General features: G+C 40.8%; 1 protein-coding gene and 1 long non-coding RNA gene across 3 annotated transcripts in view; one reads left to right on the top strand and one right to left on the bottom strand.

Moving 5' to 3' along the window:
• Positions 1-8,830, bottom strand: part of DTNBP1 (dystrobrevin binding protein 1) — a 71,373-nt gene extending 62,543 nt beyond the window's left edge. For both annotated transcript variants that reach the window (XM_030041834.2, XM_030041835.2), the window contains exons 1-4: positions 8,696-8,830; positions 5,026-5,076; positions 1,938-1,988; positions 1,031-1,091 (exon numbers count right to left, since the gene is read on the bottom strand). In XM_030041834.2, the coding sequence (XP_029897694.1) occupies positions 1,031-1,091; positions 1,938-1,988; positions 5,026-5,076; positions 8,696-8,751 (219 nt within the window). In that variant the 5' untranslated portion in view covers positions 8,752-8,830. The remainder of the gene's footprint in view (positions 1-1,030; positions 1,092-1,937; positions 1,989-5,025; positions 5,077-8,695) is intronic.
• A 142-nt stretch (positions 8,831-8,972) lies between these two features.
• LOC115352976 overlaps positions 8,973-18,710 on the top strand; it is an 87,212-nt gene continuing 77,474 nt past the window's right edge. Inside the window, exon 1 of the long non-coding RNA XR_003927357.1 lies at positions 8,973-9,170. This is a non-coding gene — a long non-coding RNA (uncharacterized LOC115352976). The remainder of the gene's footprint in view (positions 9,171-18,710) is intronic.

Below are 18,710 nucleotides of genomic sequence, written 5' to 3'. Positions count from 1 at the left end.
GCAACTACCTGAACAAAGGACAGAAGATAAATTCTGGGTGTCAATGTATCAGTTAAGAAGTACTTTAAAAGCACTAGGAAATTCTCACGCTCGATGTTTGTTATAGTAATTGAAATATCAGAAAGTAAACAGGAGAATGAACTTCAGATAATTCTTGTCAGATGATACCTTGTGAGAAACATGATCACAGACAATTTCTATTTTTACAATATCTATGTTTAAACCTTTAAGAATATTAATTGTAGGCTGAGTACCATCAAATCTGGAAGAGCTGTGAGAAACAAGAGGAACTGGACATTCTGATCCATTTCATCAGCTGCTTGGCAAACACCATCTTAAAACCACAGTAAAAGGCAATGCAACTTGGCATTTTTCCCAAGCAGCAATACAGAGCATTACTTTTTCATTATACTGGTTGTACTGGATCCAGCTGGGATGGAGCTAATTTTCTTCACAGCAGCCCATATGGTGCTGTGTCTTGCATTTCCAACCAAAACAGTGTTGATAACACACCAATGTTTTTGGATATTTCTGAACAGTGGTTGTACAGTGTCAAGGCTTTCTCTCTTCCCCAATCAGCCCCGCTCCTCCTGCATTGAGTAGCCTGGGAGTAGGCAAGAAGTTGGGAAGGGACACAGCCACAACAGTTGACCGTTGGCCAAAGGGATATTTCTTATTATGTAACAACATGCTCAAAAATAAAAACTAAGGGTTTGGTCTTCCCAGGTAACCATTGCTCTGAGACTGGCTGGGCATTGGTCTGCTTGTGGGAGGTTATGAGTGACTGCTTTTGCATCACTTGTTTTTCCTCTGTCCTTCAATTATTAAACTGTCTTTATCTTGAACCATGAGTTTTCTCATTTTTCTTCCTGTTCTCTCCTCTGTCCCACTGGTGGGGGAGTGAAAAAGGCTGTGTGGGTGCTTACCTAATGGTCAGGGTCAACCCAGTATGCTGGTACTAAAAATTTTAGTTTAAAATTATTTATACATTTAAAAATATTTCAAGTGTGACATCGGTATTTTTTCTTACCTCTCCAGCTTTTGCACAATCTTTGGCTCCTTTGTGAAGGGCAGCCCAAGCATCTTCATATCTGAAGAGAAGAAAGATAAATGACTATTCTTACTATGTTCCCCTTATAAAGGAAGAGGATTTTATGGATGCCACTGTGCTTACATTTACAGGGACTACCAGAAATAACAGTTTAAAAAGCTGTACAGTTCCTTCTGGTATTTACTGTTCTACCAAGACAAGTATACAGTAAGAAATAATTTCTTTCAAAGAAAAAGCGATTCATATTTTTTAACCTGCTAGCTTACATTAAGAGCTAAACGGACCCAGCAATATTTATAAGACTACACATGAAAGCCTTAAGCACCACTTGGAACACAATTTCATTAAGAAAATGAAAAAAAATTAACAAGATTGTAATCACACACCACCACCCCCCAAAAAAAAAGAGGTTGGGTTTTTTTTTTAAGATAAAAATACAAAGAAAATCTGTAATGCAGATAGCTTCTGTTACTCAGAAAAAATGGGATTAAATACACATGGAATACACTTTCTCTTCATGGCAATGACAGGCATACTGTCTCTATTATATCAGAATGAAATCATATCAAATATGTACAAGTTATAAAACATCAAATTTAAACCACAGGCTGGGCCTCAGTGCTGATCTCCTTCATCCCTGTGCATTAGACCATGAACTAATGTAATCTTTAAAATGTTGCTTTTCCTCCAGAACTTCTGTTTCATTAACATGACAGCACTTCAGGATTGGGCAAGCTTTAAACATATTTATCATTTGGTAACCACCCCCACTCCACTAACTGCAGAATTCATGACACCTTGATTTTTCTTCTCATTTTCTTAACCTAATAAAGTTATTTCTGAAATTATAGGAAGCAGACACTAACAAAGAAATGAAAGGTCATACCTGCTCAGTAATTCCAGTCCAGCAGAAAACTCTGGCAAACACTGAACAGTTCTATAAAGCAAATTGTAAATATACAAATGTTGTTAATGAATAGAAGGCTGTTATAAAAAAATGTGTGCACACATATCTGCGTTTGACAGCTATGCTGAACACAGAAATATTCCCTACTGTTCACTTTCACAAACGTTTTGTCAATTCTGGTTTAAAATGCATTACACAGTGTATCTTGCAAGAATATTCCAAAGCTAGGGTTGGGTTTTTTTCCCTTGTTATTTTATGGTAGCCCATTCTTTCCTTTTTTTGGCTATGTCCATTAAAAACAACTTTTATGAGATAATTTCTTAGTACACTTAACAAACACGCAGGATGAACATTGTTTTAACTTAAAACAGTGGACAGAAACATTCTGAAAATAAGACTACTATACAAGTTCTTTACATTAAAAAAAAAATACTAAGCTAAAGAACCCTTGTCAGTTTAATGCCCTATTGCATGCATACATTTTCATTAATAACAGCTTGAAATATAAAGGCAACTTATCATAAGTTAAAGAAAATTAACAATGCAGCACTTTTAAGGACATACTACATGACGATCTTGATGTCATCCAAGATTTGTCTCTTGGAGGATTACCAGAGTAGACCATTTTGCACTGTCATCCAAACAATTTGAATGGGAAAAAAAAACCCACCATAAATGAAACCTTTTTTTCCTGAAACCAAGGGAAAAGTGATAGAATCAGTGAGGTGGGAAGGGACCTCAGGTGATCTCTAGTGCAACTTCCTGTTCAAAGCAGGACCAGCTATGGGATCAGACCAGCTTGCTCATGGCTTTGTCCAGTTGCAACTTGAAAACCTCTGAGGACAGACAGAAACTTCACAGGCTCTGTGAGCAACCTGTTCTACTGCTTGACTGTCCTCATGAGGAAAAAGCTTTCCCTTATAGCCTTTTCCTGTCTGAACATCTCATTTCAACTTAGGCCTATCACCTTTTGTGTTCCTACCACACACCAGTCTCCTTGATAACCTCTCCATAGGCAATGACAGGCTGCTGCTAGGTCTCCCCAAAGTCATCTATTCTCCAGGCTGAACGAGCCCCAGTCTCAGCCTTTCCTCATACACAGAGGGTTCCAGCCGCAACCATCTTGGTGGCCCTCCGCTAAACTTGCTCCAGGTTATCGATGCCTTTCTCGCATTGGAGGCCCAAACTGGACACAGCAGCTAGATGTGGTTTAAGGAGTGCTGAGTGCAGGAGATAATCACCTCCCCCAATCCTACTGCCTGTGGTCCTGTTCATACAGCCCAGAAAGCTGTTGGCCTTCCTTGCTGCCAGGCATGTTGCTGGCTCACATTTAGCTTGCTCTCTGCCAAGACCCCCAGGGTCTTTTCAGCAAAGCTGCTTCCCTGAGAGGCAGTCAGCCCCACCCTGTATTGTGGCAGGGGATACCTTCTTCCCAGGGAAAGACTGTGGATTTATACCTCTTGAATTTCATGAAGTACCTCTTGGCCCCTATGGGCTTTTATGGGTCAAGTTCCCCAAATCAATCCTTCATCCACTACTGGTCAGTCTTCCTTCCACAAAGCACAGACCACTGGAAGACCTTGTTTGTGAGGACTGAAGCAACAAAAGCATCAAGTACCTCAACAACATTTACATTTGCTGTCACTAAATCATCCACCACATTCATCAGCAATCCCACATTTTCTTTGTTCAGCCTTTTAATTTCCAATGCAGGGCTAGAAGCTCTTCTTTTTGTCCTTGACATCTCTTCTAAGTGTCAATTCTAGGTGAGCTCTGGCTTTCCTAAGGCTATTCCTGCCTGCCAAAGAATTTATGAAGTAGGTATCAAGAAGTTATCCCTGACATCCTCCAGAATGCTTCTTGACTGCATCCTACTGTGTTGTCCTTTCAGCAGATGTCAAAGAAGTTAAAGGCCCCCACAAGAACAGGGGTCTAATGATACAGAGAATTCCTCAAGTTTTTTAGAGAAGACATCATTCGCTCCCTGATCAGATGGTCAGGAACAAACTCCCATCACGTTACCACCCTTACTGGCCTCTCCTCTGATCCTGACCCACAAGCTCTCAGCCATCCTTACAATCAAACTAAGCTATATTTGTTCCAGAACTTTATCAGCAAAGCAGAAGTCACCCTGGCATTCCCTTATTTGTGATGATCCAATTGGTTCACCCAGTGCTTTTCTCAGTGATGGATATTTACAGTACACCAGATGAACCAAAATATTGTGGACTGGAAACATACAAAGGCAGCAGTTGCCTAAAACAGTTTTATTCAAACCTTCACCCATTCTTAGTTTAGTTTCTGTGTCTTGTCAATATAACCAGTCTTCTGTTAAAAAACCTTTACATCCAAACCATCAAGCTTCAGAACATAATACAGTTTATTTCAGATGCTTTATTTTTTGTTCAGGGCTTGTTTTAAAACTAATTTGTGTCTGCATGCTGTGTTTTAGTAAGAACATGCTTTACACTAAAGCACATCTGAGCTTATTTGAAGAAGCAACATTCACAGACATCATTTACAGATGTTAGGTAGTCTTTCCCCATAGTTTACACAGGTTGAAAGAATGAACAATATACTAAAATGCAGAGGATAAAAAAACACCGCAACTCTTAAATCTTTTTCCAGCAGAGATGAAAACAGATAAAGGACTCCATTACACATACATTTTCCACAATAAAAAGGCTCATATTTGTTACACTAAAAAAACCTGAATTACAATTTTAGTACATGAGATTTACAGAGATTGTAAACAATTACGTTTCTGCATCTGTACTGCAACCTGAATCTTGTATAAAGTCGTACAATAACACTGAATATTCACATAAATTAAACGGTCATTTATAAATTGATTGATGGCCATCAGAAATTCTCTAGGCCTATCAATCAAGGTTCTATTAAGTGAAGTATTTCAATATTAGGTTTAAGCTTTTCTGTTATCAAAAGAATATTCTGTAAAATTATATGCAAATGTTTTTGTAACTGGCTCATATATGAGCCACTTTCAAATTTTTCTTTAACAAGAACATCCTAGATCAATGCTATACATTAAGATGTTCGGAAGTACCTCTGCCTGCTTTTTTTTGCTTCTCTTGATTTGTCTCCCAAAGTCTTCAACCTATAAATCAAAACACAAACCATCAGACATTTCCAACACCAAAAACAGAGAACAACTTGTTTGAACACATAATGTGTTAATTCCAGCCTATTATACTTAATTTTATTTCAGCTTATTTCACAAATGAATCAAATTTCACTTAGTTTTGTGGAGATTGTCATATAAAATTATTTCCACCCACACTGCTTCTAAATTATGATTTTTCTACAAGTGCGTCAAGCAATTGGGTACAAAAAGCTTAATGGGAGCTATATATCCAAGTCATCCAGCTCTTGATACTGTTCCCTTAGCAGACAGGTATTAAAGATCTGCATAGAAATAATCAATCTACTCCTGAAGAACACCCTTTACAAGAAGACTTATGTGCTAAGGAAAAGCATGATGACAGTCACATAGAGATATTTGTACCCACTTGCCATAAGTCTGTCAAGACACAACTAGCACAAGCACAACTTTCTTCTGCCAGCTATCAGAATCTCCAGCAGCATCACCACAATGCACTGCTACCGAGCATATCTGAGGTTTGTTTCACCAGTGGCCAGTTTCAAACTAAACTAGTACCTTGCTCCTAAAAAACAAAAAACAAAACAAACCAACCAACCCACCCCAAAACCCCAACTGACAACAAATGACAGCCCACACACCTCTTTTCCACTCTTTACTCTTTTTCAGACAACCCGTATATGCTAGTCAAGTTGGCATGGCAGAGTGAGAACCAAAACCTTCTGCTATTCTCTGACCACCAAGATGATGGAAGTCCCCAGCTTCTATGCCCTTTGGAGTCCCAGCTGTCCAGAACAGCAAGGGTTAGGCAGAAATAAAGGACACACAGACACAAGCAAGATGGAAATGAGCTGTGAGCTCCAAAGATATCCTCCAGACGTGACACAGACATACATAATCCTGAGCGACCCAGTGACTAAGAAACACCCTAATATACAAATATTCAGGCTGCTTCTAGGGTGAGCCCAGTCACTCTCGACCACCACCGATTTCCAGCAACTCAAAGACACTCAAAGCTCTATAGCAAAATAGGTGGTTGACAATTTGAGAAAAGACTTGCCAAGGCAGGTCTCCACTCCCTGTTTAGAGAGCTGTTAATAACAGTCAAGCCAAGTAGCAACAACCACAGCACACTGAGGAAGACCACCACTGCTGCAGAAAGCTCTGCAATTTGCTCTTCTTCTCTGTCATGTTCCCCAGTATGCACCCCAGCCTGTAACAGCAGCACTCCTCTGTATACAGCGATAGAAGGAAATGCTGGGTCACTACTGGTTCTCTTACTAGAGTATCTGCCAGGCAGTCAGAAGTAAAGGTTAAAGTATTTATCACTAGACCACACAATATCAACTTCCTTTCAGCAGTGTTCTCTGTACAAACTATAGGTAGTGTGAAACACATCGCTCAAGCTGGCGGAAGCACACAAACTACTGCCTGAGCACAGATAAACACAGCTCACTGTTCTGTTGGGGTTTGTTTTGTTTTTTTTTCTCCTCCTCCTGGAAAAGATTGCTTGCAGGTAAATGGGTCAAAATGTAGATACCTCACTCACAGGATACACACCAGTAGACAGCAGGCACAGCTGAGCAGGGGAAAGGGGAGCTCATTTCTTTGTACACAGAAATAGCTAATAACCCTAAACTGCTCTTTCTTTAGACCACACAACCCCAGATTTAATCTTTTTCAGCTGTACATAAACATTCCCTTATTCCTTTGCAAGTGATATTCTTTCCTTAGAAGCCCTGGAAAAGCTTCTCCCTCAATGTTTCAAGAAATCCAACTGTTCCACTTTGCAAGCATTCATGTGTAGTTAACAAGTTGGCCACAACTGGCCCAGCATTCTTCACACCAGAAAGACCTTCTTTGAGCTAAAGTCTTAACAACATAAAATGACTTCTATTATGACTTTGGTGGGGTAGGGAACAGAGTAATCCAGAACACTACCTATGGCATTGAGGTTGCATTGTCTAGGAAGGGAAAGGGGGCAAAACAGGACAAGTCGCCTTCCAGCCTGAATCCATGGGGACACCACAGGAGAAAAACTGATGCTCTCCACAGCCTCTGCTACTATGGCTCTGAGACACAGGTGCCCAATGGCAACAATTACACTACAGATGAAAACAACACTTAAAATACAGGACAGTCCAAGAAGGGCATGTTAATGGACCTGCTAAAACACAAAGATGGAAATGATGAAATCAGAGACTGTGCTCAAAACAGAAAAAAACATTGTGATAAAAGGAAGAAGGCAAATTAGAGACTACATGAAAACATATTGACTCCACTGCAGCAATATATGGAGATACAGAGTTAAATGACCATCGGATCCAGCAGGTTGACCTTTCTGTTGTCCTCTTTCATCATGTGAAAAACACCTTTTTCAAAAGAACCTTACACTATGCTGAGGCTTCAAACCCCGTGAGAAGTTCTAATAACAGCAAAACAGAAAGACAGACAGCAATAAAGCAATGCCTTTGTCTGTATTCTTAAGACATTTTAATACTCAATTACCATTTGTTAAGATGAGACAGATAACATATAAGCAATTTATCTGGTTGATTGGTAGCTTATTCTATCAATTCCTCTGGACCATCATACACCAGTGCAAGTAAGTCATTATTAACTATTTATTTTAAGTTTCTGGAATACACAGACATCTATCACTATATATAAATATTCACCATAGGGGTATTATAAGGCAGCCTCAACATAGCCAAAGACCACGTAGTTTTAAAAAGTAATTGATTACAACACGATACTCTCCTGTGGCTCATTATGAACCAACTGTTTTGCAGCACAGGCATGACCTTGCTCTCCAGCTATCCACCGACTTCCAGCAACACTCATTTGGACCACCTGCTTGTACTAAAAATAGCAGTGATACAGAGCCTACCTAAAAAAACCTTGTGAGGCAACGTAGGAAGAATATCCTTCTACTTTTTAATGTAAGCAAGGGGTTGCTCCTTCCGCTTATCCTGCGCTTCTTTTCCCCAAGTGCCAGTAACTTAGCTTCCAAGGAAAGAAACGCTTTTCATATGCCGAACGGAGTACAGCAATGCTCTTTAAGCAATTACGCTAATCCATAAAACCCTGAAGGTCAGTTACTTCATAAAAAATTCAAGCGCGCTAATTGACCCCATTCACATCTTCCTCATTCTCTCAGAACAGCAGCCCTCCTTTCCCCCGACCGCACCTCCTCCCCTCAGCTCCCGGCTGCAGCTGCAGGCTACCACGCAGCTGCCGGGGCTCGCCAGCCCGCCATGAGCCCCTCAACCGAGGCGGGAAGCACTCTCTGTGTGTGTGTGTGTGTGTGGGGAGGGGGGGGGGGGGGAGATTAGACCCAGGAGCCGCGTTGCCAGCCCGCCGCGACACCGGGGAGAGCACAGCCACCGCCGAGCGGCCGCTGTGAGGGAAGGACAAACCCCCCCCGGGCGTCCCGCCTCCGCCATCTCCTCCTCTTCCTCCCTCCCGCCCGCCGGGCCAGTCCCCGCCCTCCCCCCCCCGTCCCAGCCTCCGGTCACCTGCTTCCCCCTCCCCGCCCGGCTGCGGGTCCCTCTCCCGTTCCCCCCCCCCGCCCGCTAGCCCCGCGGTGCCGGGCCAGGCCCGGAGCGCTACCCACCCGGCGGTGAGGTCCTGCTGGACGCTCAGCAGCCGCTCCCGCAGCGTCTCCAGCATCGTCCCGGCTTTCTCCGGCTGCGGAGGCCAGCGCCGGGACGGAGGGGAGGGAGGGGCGGGACGGGGGGGCGGGGCTTAGCTCCCCGCCTCCCCCTCAGCCCGCGGGCGGTGCCGGGCGCGGCGGCCAGCCTGCGATGGTTAATCGCCGCCCTCGCGCCCAGCGGAAGGCCCGCCCTCTGTTTTCCGGCGGGGGCCTCGCGGGGGCGGGGAGCGGCGCGTAAGGGCGCGAGTTACCTCAGAAAGTTGGGGCTCCTGAGGGGGAGCTAGGTTCTTTGTTTTGTCTTCCCGGTGTGCGAGTAATGCCGGGCAGAGCTGCGTCTAAAGCCCGGGCCGTTTCAAGGATAGATTTTGGGAAGCGCGTGGATCCCTGAAGTTGCAGCTAGAGGCTTTTTAACAGACCGCAGTGAGCTCCTTGGCAGGTTGGGACCCTGACCTTAATGATTTTGACATCAGCGATAGTAGCGTAGGAGTGAACTCGGGGAATCGGGTTTTGCAACAAAATCTTAGAAGTATGGAAAGCAAAACCACCGGGTCTCCCTAGGATTGCTGGGTTCTTGGAGTAAGGGATAGATGTTAATGCTTAAAAGTCCTTGCAAAGCAGGTAGTCGAACTGTAAGTTTGTCTGTGTGGCCCACTGCTGGTTTCTTTGGAGACTGCCAGGCTTGTATAGATATTAGTGAGTCTTAAAAAGAATGACAAAAAAAGGCGCGGGGGGGGGGGAGGCTGTTACTACAAATAGTAAATAATGTAAGTGAAAAGTTTTAATTAAGCTTCTAGGTACTATCTGTTCAGATAATAACTGTTATGAGTCATGTAACTAATCTTGAGAGAGTTTAAGTGGAATCAGACCTTTTCAGAACAACTGTCTGGTCTTTCTGGATGACTGTATTTACAGTCACAGTAATAGGAAGACAGTCTCCCACCCTGTGTTTTCACTTAATATTTGAGGAACATGGACCCAGGATTTAGATGAATCTGGGAAATCTTAAATTTCCATTTAATTGAGACTTCACTGTTTACATAAAGCACTGAGATTTAAAGTCAAAGCATTTTATTGTTGTCCAATTAATTTTGGTTAAAAGTTCCCAAAAAGCAGAGAGCACTGAAATTGTTACAAGGAGAATGTACGCAGAGGGGGACTGTTGGGTGTGTCATCTGATACTGCAGAAGTATACTCAAGAGTGGTCTGAGGTACATCCAGTCAACTGGAAAATTGGCACCATAATCCCATTCACTCTCTGCTTGTGTGCTTTTAGAATAATATGGGACCTATAGGTTGTTTCTGATGTGGCTTATTGAAAACCAGTATTGCTCTGTGGCCTTAATACGTGTTAAAAGCTAAATGCCTGCTAAAAGAAAAATGATTGGGTTGATCATTTCAAGCATTGAAATTGATGTAGCTCGCCTCATCTTGAGGTCAGAAAGACGGTTTCCATGGCAGACTGCATATGAAGTTCTGTAAAAGAGCATGTGACATTTAGACAGTATTTTTCTCTTGCTTGGCCCAACAACGATATCTGAAAGTAGCAACTTTCCACTGGATGGTTAGCTCTCCAGACTAAGAGGGGAAGGACATGAATCAACAAGTTTTTTCTGATGTATTCAGAGACATGCATTACAAATGCTGACAAAAGCTGTGCAATCTGGCCTTAGGTAATATATATATTATGGGAATTAAAGTTTTCAGAAAACAAGGCAGCAGTCTTAACCTTGAATTTTCACCTTTCCTTTGAAAAGATACATGAATTTCTTCTGTGTTACATATTTTTAATTTTCTTGTGAATGTTTTTGTCAGCAGTGGCTCTAATAATTCACAGTGGGTATACACTTTTAGACTCCATTGCTGCTTTTGCAGTTAAAAAAACTATTCGAAGACTGCTGTCTTGTACAATTTCATTGCCATCTCTGTGTAGAATCTGGGAAAAGAAATGTGTTGAGATAGTGTTAACAGTCACAGTAATCCTAGAAATACAGGAGTGGAAGAGACTTCTAAAAGCACATGCTATGGTCAAGGGCCGTGGTGAATTATAAATGCACTGTGTAGAGTTTTGTTTAACTGGTTCTTAGGAACTTAAAATGAAGGAGATTCTGCAAACTCCTTAAGTTATCAGGTCACATGTTTAGCTTGATCTTATTTTTTGTTTCTAGAATGAGTAAGCCTCATTCATTTTTTTTCTCCTTGTCGTCACTTTCCAAACTTCTTATTCTTGTTGGTCTGATCTGGACATTCCCCAGTTTGTCCAGAAAGTGCAGCGCTATAGCATTTCCATCACTGAAGCTGAAGTACATGGCTTCATTCAGAGCCCTACACAAGTTACATATTTTTACTAATTAATTAATATTAATGTACAATAGCAATTAATTTAACAAACAGTGTTTATGTGGCATGACAAGTGTTCATCTGCTTGGCCCAACATGGATTATTACTTTTTCAGACAGCAAGGCAAGCTTTTGAGACAGGAACAGATCCTTCAGGTGTTAATTCAACACAGTGCCACCTAAAATTATCAGGGGCTTTGGATCAAGTTTTCCAGAGATAAAATTAATGCTAAGTAACTTTTTAATATCAATGACTTATTCTGCTCTTTTGGTAATAAAGTAGTTCACAGCTGGTTATTTGATATTAATTATGACTGAATTTGAGCCAGGAGCTCCTAGTTTATTCTTCTGCTTCTCCGATACTAGCACAGGTAAAATCTTATGCAAGTGTTCTGTAAGTGGCTATACTGGTCTCTGCAACAAAATGAAGATTTCTTTACTTTTCTAGACCAGCAGCCCTTAGAGGCATAAGTTAGACTACACTTCTGTAACAGGTTAAGCAGCCCAAAGTCACCCCTAGTCCTGCCTTTGCATTATTCCACCTTTTCCTAGGCTTTAGTGACCCTGATTTAGATTGACTTTACTTTAAGACTGCTGTGAGGGAGTGATACTGCAAAGAGACTAGGCTTATCCCCATTAAGCTCTGCAGTGAAAGATGGGTTTAAATACTTCCCCATTCTGCTGATCTGACATGAAATTTAGTTCGTTTAGGTGTCTATCTGGTCTATGTCTTGATCTCTGCTTTTGAGTGCAGTTAACTTGATAGCCTCCAATATGACATTTCCAAACTGACTTGAAGTAGTAAACAGAACTCTTGGCCCTTCAAAATTTCTCAGGTTTGTGGAAGTAATTTTGTCCTCTTCTCCACAGTCTTGCTGGTAGAAACTGTTTTTGCCTTCATATAATTTTGAATGTTTGAAGTGGAACTGAATTCTGCTCTCATTAAACGTTTTTACTCTCATTCTTGGTCCAGTTTTCAATTTTGTTCAAAATAATGCAAGTGGTACAAAATAACACACAACATCCATTCAGTTAAAGCAGGCAGCAAAGCTCAGACTTTTGCGTCAGAACCAAGTACCAGCTCCTCTGCTTCTTTTTTAGAAATACGTGTCATGAATTTGAATCCAAGTTCCACTTCCCACATCAAAAACTCACGCATGCAATTGTAAATGGTTTAAGGTGTCAGGCAGGGCAGTGCTGGAGACCAGCACCCCTACAACAAAGTCTCAGGCAGAGACTGAACGCCCAGGTCTACGCTCAGGAGGGGTTCCCGGGCCCATGGTTAGAGGGTGTGGATGGAAGCCACAGGTGAGGTTAGTGAGGGCCATTAAGTGCCCTCAGCTTTAACCTTCTGACATCATTGTCACGCATGCAGTGGGATAGGTGGGGAGAATTAAAAATACGGAGGGATGGCTTGTGGTTAAACCATAAGCATGGTTTAACAATCTCTCTTTATTTTTAGGTTTTGGGTGCAAATTTCTTAATTTTTTATTTTAAAAAATCTGTAGAATATGATTAAAAGTTGACTAGTGGACATTATAGCTCTTGAACTGTATACATAGTTTATTTTTCTAGCTAGTTCTGTACTGATATAAAGCTTAAATGTTAGAAATATCTGAGATGAACTTTAATTCTAAAACGCTACTACTACCGTTTTAATTGATAAAGGCTACAATGAAAGTGTGTTTTAAGGTCTGATTCAGCATTTCTTGCAGGAATTCCACTGCATGCTGAAAAGAAAGGTTGGTATCTATCGAAGGGTTTCATGTGCCCAAAGCTTCAACAGGGTCATATGATATAAGTGGAAACTAAATTTGAGCATTACATCATAAGAACTGTCTTGTCATAGTCTCACAAATCTTGAGGCCTCATTACCATTTCTAGCAGCTTCTAAAAGCTCCCTTTTCCAAATAAACTTTTATAGCTTCCTAATAAGAGTTAATTTCTGATCTTACCTGTACTAACTCTTTGGGCTTTAGCAATGTAATAAAGTCTCTGCAGCCAACACAAAGCTTTTCTGTTATATGAATAGAGAATATCTTTTTATCTCAATAAAGCAAGATGGTTTGGGGTTTTTTTGTTTACTTTTTCAGGAAACTAGCACAAGAAGATATGGACAACGATCATTGCCAATCCTAGTGAGAACAGGAAGAATAATTTCTGTCCCACAAGTAAAAATATTCTTAATTCACTTCACACAAGAACAGGTATGGCACTTAATCTCCAGGTTAATATAGGTTCAAAGACCTGTTTTAGATGTTAACTTTTTGATGAACCACCTTTCTGATAGCATGAAAGAAAGATATTTATAATTCTATATTTAATATTTTTCCAGAGAAAATTTGAAGATTGGCTTAGTCCAAACTAAAAGTTTGTATGTATAGTACCCTACACTAAGATAGTGATTAAAAAAATAGAATGGAGTTGGAATTGATGAGCCCAGATAGGTGTGTTGTAAATGAGACTTAACTGGAGTACAAAAAAATCAAAGCATTATGTTACTTCAGTTTCACTGTTTCTATGAGACTTTGGAGGGGGGCACATCATAGTGATAGAGATAAGTAATGGTGAAATTCTGTGGACCTCATCTCCCAGTCTCCTTACATCATATCTGGTGATTGAACACATGATTAATTGCTACCTTTCTTATCTGTAGGGAAAAATTGGGGGTGGAGGGAATTGGTGGCTTAGCAGAGTTAGGAAGCTGAACAGATCCCTTCTGCAGGATCTTAATTGCTGAATCTGATATTGGGGAAGGGACAGGAGCACATACCTGAGGACAGACATTTTCAGGGGCAGCCTGTAGTTACACCTGACTGGATGTAGTGGGAAAACACATCCTGAAAGGAGTGACCATCTCAACATGGCTGCTGTTCCTCTCCTTTCCTGAAACCTACCCAGATTCAGACTTTGTATTTTCTTAATCTTCCATCATGGATGCGGTCAGTCATGGAGATGGGAATAATAATTTTGCTGTCACCACTGAAGGTGGCAGAGCTTGAAAACTTAGAATGCGAGACATGGGCTCCTGCTATCTTTCCTTTCCCCACATCCTCTTTTCTGCCTTCGCTTTATTCCTCATCTTTTATCTTTTTGCTTTTTTTCATATAGTCAGCCAAGACCATCCCTTCCTCAGTGCTGCTGTTCTCAGTGAGGCAACCAAAGACAAAATGTTAAACCTGCCGCTGCTTGAAGCCTGTCAGGTGTGGTAGTGCATAATAAGATCATGTGCTCTGGCTGTTTCTCCACCAGTGAGCTTGCAAATGAAAGTTGGGACTGAAACTATGTTTTCTATTCTTACTGAGGTTTTCTGTCTTTTTTATGTGCTTTTGCTAAGAAAGTATCATTGGAATAGATCAGCAATGGCTCCAGACTACTTCCGTTCATTGTCTCTTACCAAATTAGTTGAGTTGACCTCATCTCTGACATTATCTAAAAGATCACAAACCAGGATTTTCTTCTATCATAGGAAAGATACTTCAAAAATGAGGACTTTATCTAAAATGTTATAATTTGTATTCTCTCAGTATCTTGAAACTTCTCTACAATTAAATTCTTCGAAGTTAATACAACAGCTTCCTAAAAGAAAGCGAGGATCATAACTCCAGCTACTCAATGTAGTTCAGATTGAGTGTGCTGGTTTTGAGAAAAGGACAAAATATGTAGTGGATTAGCCAGTTCCACTAGAGGGCACAGCTGTGTATGGAAAAACAGAAATATGCTAGTATTCATTTCTCTCGAAGTGCATGCATCTTAAATGAGCAAAATATTACTGATAATGTATTAAGTACAAATCACGGCTTATTTCGTCTCAGAAGGACACCTTAAAAACTGCTACTGGTTTGAATGGCATCAGGCTCAGTATGTAGTGGCGACCTGGTATTTGACGTAGTCACAGTGTTGCTTTCATAAGCTCCTTTCTCCTGGTTAAGCAGGGTGGGGAGATCTGCATTACACTGGTTCGCCTGTATTTTTATGGACAATGCAGACGATGTTCAGAAAAAAAGCAGAGACAAGAGCCTCATGTCCCTGCCTCCTAGCAGAATACTAGGTTACGCTGTTTCCGATGTCTCTTACATTGTCACTACTGTTGAAATGATCTGAGGGGATGCACTTCGTAACAATAGATGTCAGAAGAAGACATGCTGCTCTGTCTTTGGGAGGAGGATCCCATGATCTTATAGACAGCAGCTGCCTGTTTCAGGCAGGTTTAGCCTGTGAATTAGAAGACATACTTGTGTAGACTGCATAGCTTGTATAACTAATCTTGACCCTGTTGTCAAGGAAATTAAAAAGATGTATTAAGTATGAATGAATGCTGTACAATCATATTTGGAGTAGTATTAAGTAGCTATGTTGTGTCTGCATCTGCTATTTTTTGTTGTTCTTGTGTATAATTTTACTAGAGTAGGCATCGTATCATATGATTAGATGTTCCCCTAGGCTATAAAGCATAATTGGTTTGTTTGAGGAAAAAGTCGTGGTTTTTGCTTGTCATTGCAGTGCCAGAAAATGCTGGTGCGACTGTAGCTACACTTACGGGGGCGGGGGGGAGAACTTTAGCAAAGCCTACGTCTTTTGGAGGTGTTCCGGGAGGGACTCCCCTTCTATTGCTGTATACTGTGTCAGCACTAGGAGGCTCTACTGGTGTCTCCGTGCTGGTTTAAGTGAAGCAACAGAAATGCTGTTTGCAGAGAAGGGACTGCAAAAATGCTAGGAAACTGCTGCAAGTGGATGGGATGTGTCATGAAGCACAAGGGGGTTTTAGTCGAATAAAATACACATTTCCCCAGTGCTTACTGCTCTATTTAAGTTCTTATGTATTACTTTCAATTTTCTATTAACGTGACCAATTTCTGCTCCCCTGGATGTCAGAAGCATGGTTTGAGGGAAGTGGAATGAGGCCCAGAGTGAGATTCTTGAAGGACAAGCATACTATGTGTCAGTTTTATTGATCAGAGGCAATTAGCTCAGCCAAACCCAATTAGGACACAGTTTTAGTTTTATACACACAGACATTAATCGCTCATTATCCAAGTGAACTCTAAAGGGAATTACAACAGACTAACAGAATAAAATGGCTGTCCCTTTGCTGTTAATGGAGGAGTTTTCTAGATTTGTATTTATCACTAAACAGCTAATTTCACTGACTTCCTCTTATCTTAAGTCAGCTTTTCGTTTTTGGATTTTTTTCCATTAACAACATCTTAATCATCTGTCATTCTGGCCTTTCTGGTGACAAATATCATCCCATGAGTGAATTTAATTGCCTTTTTTTTTTTTTTTTTTTTTTTTTACCATTAACTCCTCCCCTTCTTTGCTGCTCTTGCTTAAGGCAATTTTTGTTGAAGCCTTCTGGCTGACTGCCTAGCATTTGGCTAATAATTCTGTGCAATTGTCAACTTCATACTGTTTCAGTGTTTGAAATGGAATTCTCTTTCCTCAGTTTCTATGGGTCTGATGTTTACTAGCCTATTATGCATAGAATCTAATCCACTTATGCTGTAAGTAGCTTGGAGACAGCTTTTTTTTTTTTTTATCATCATGCTATGTTTTATTTATTGAGCATAATTCAGTTTGAATTAAATGAAATAGTCATAATGGTCCTTGTACTGTTGCAGAACTTTCTTATTAGTGCATTTTGTCAGTTTGATTTATTTTATCTGTCTATGTACAGTTGTTGTGACAACCCAGAGTTGCTTTACTAGCTACAGCAAGAGTACCTCATCCTCGTGGAAAGTACGCCATATTTCAAATTACATAGCTTCAGGGTGGGCCTGAGAATTGCATAGGCGAGTTTTGATTTAAAGCATTGTCTGTTCTGTCTCTCTCTCTCTCTGTTCTCTATTGTTTTTTTTAAGGTATACTTTTCATTTGGAAAGTAGCTGTCATTGCTGGGTATCAAGGTGCATTGCATAGACAAATATTGTTCATATGAAAAACACTGAGACAGAGAGGTCAAATGCTCGTATGTGGGTGCCTGCATTTATGGAACTGCAGCAGTGTGCCCTTGTGGCAAAGAATCCTGATGGTATCCTGGGCTGCACTAGGAGGAGTGTTGCCAGCAAGTCAAGGGAGGTGATCCTTCCCCTCTGCTCACTGGTGAGGCCAAACCTGGAGTGCTGGGTCCAGTTCTGGGCTCTCCAGTACAAGGGAGATATGGACATATTGAAGAAAGTCCAGTGAAGGGCCACAAAGATGCTTAAGGCACTGGAGGATCTCTCCTTTGAGGAAAGGCTGAGAGAGCTGGGGCTGTTTTACCTAGAGAAGAGAAGGTTCATGGGAGATCTTATCAATGTGTATAAATACGTGAAGGGAGGGTGTAAAGAAAACAGAGCCAGGCTGTTTTCGGTGGTGCCCGAGGACAGGACCAGAGGCAGTGGACACAAACTGGAACACAAGAGGTTCCCTCCAAACATCAGGACACACTTTTTCACCCCGGGGGGGTGAACAAGCACTGGCACAGGTTGGCAGGGAAGTTGTGGAGTCTCCCTCCTTGGAGATACTCAAAAGCTGCATGGACATGGTCCTGGGCAACTGGCTCTAGGTGGCCCTGCTTGAGCAGGGGAGTTGGACCAGATGACCTCCAGAGGTCCCTGCCAACTTCAACCTTTCTGTGATTCGGTGATGTCCGTATAACCTTGTTTGCTTGGAATACCATATTAAATTTTCAGCTTATGACCATTTACGACTTCATTTTACTTCCTTTTTACTCATATGTACAACTTTTGGAAGTGGCCTGTACACTGAAGATGCAGATCTTTGAAAGCAGAGGTTGCCCCAGATTTTATGTGGAAGACTGAACTAAGATGGTGATTCTTTGATTCTTACTGTAATAGCATTCTTACTGTAATACCTTTACTGTATTGCTCTAATCAGGCAGTGCTATGTTTTTTTGCTTCCGCTAAATTATCAATCTCTGGGAGTAATGCAGTAATTTCAAATTAGCTCATTTGATACTAAGGGTTCTGAAAATGCTTTCTGAATATCAGTAAATGAAGACTCAAGTACATACAAACATACAAGATTTTAAATATTCAGCAATTACTGATGGAATTATTGTATAAGTAGAAATCAGGTCTTGTCAAGGTTCTTAGCCTTAAATATTCATGTTAGTCCAAAGATTTATTTCAGCATGAGATTCCATGCCTTTTTTTCTATGAAGAGCCTAAATATGACTAATAAAAAAATAATGTAATATACATCATATTTTATATATGTAGGTATACATGTGTGTGCATGTATAAATTAAAGTCATGACTGTAATACTTTCATTTTTGCAATAGCAGAGGAAAATCTTAGCTATCTGATTTATACCAGCCACTTAATTTTATTTTTCACAAAAGTTATTTGATTTTTAAATAGACCATTCAGTGTCTTCAAATTGTCAGATAGGCTGAAGAACAGACTTTGGGAGAGGAAAAACAATCCAGCTTTATTTACTAAAATTAGTGATTCTGTTGAGTTCATATGAATTCAGTTTACATACACATATTGATGATGTCATTAGTCCATTTTGTCATTACCAGAATAAGAATGCAACACCTACTTCTGTTCATTCTCCTGTTTGAAAATCCTTTTCAACAGCTCTCACTTTACATTTCCTTGGGACTATAAAGCAGAACAACTTGCTTTTCATT

Source organism: Aquila chrysaetos, chromosome 18 (genome assembly GCF_900496995.4).
Source record: "Aquila chrysaetos chrysaetos chromosome 18, bAquChr1.4, whole genome shotgun sequence".
NCBI lineage: Eukaryota > Metazoa > Chordata > Aves > Accipitriformes > Accipitridae > Aquila > Aquila chrysaetos.
The sequence above is the reverse complement of the archived record's forward strand: the minus strand, read 5'-3'. Positions and strand labels throughout refer to the sequence as shown.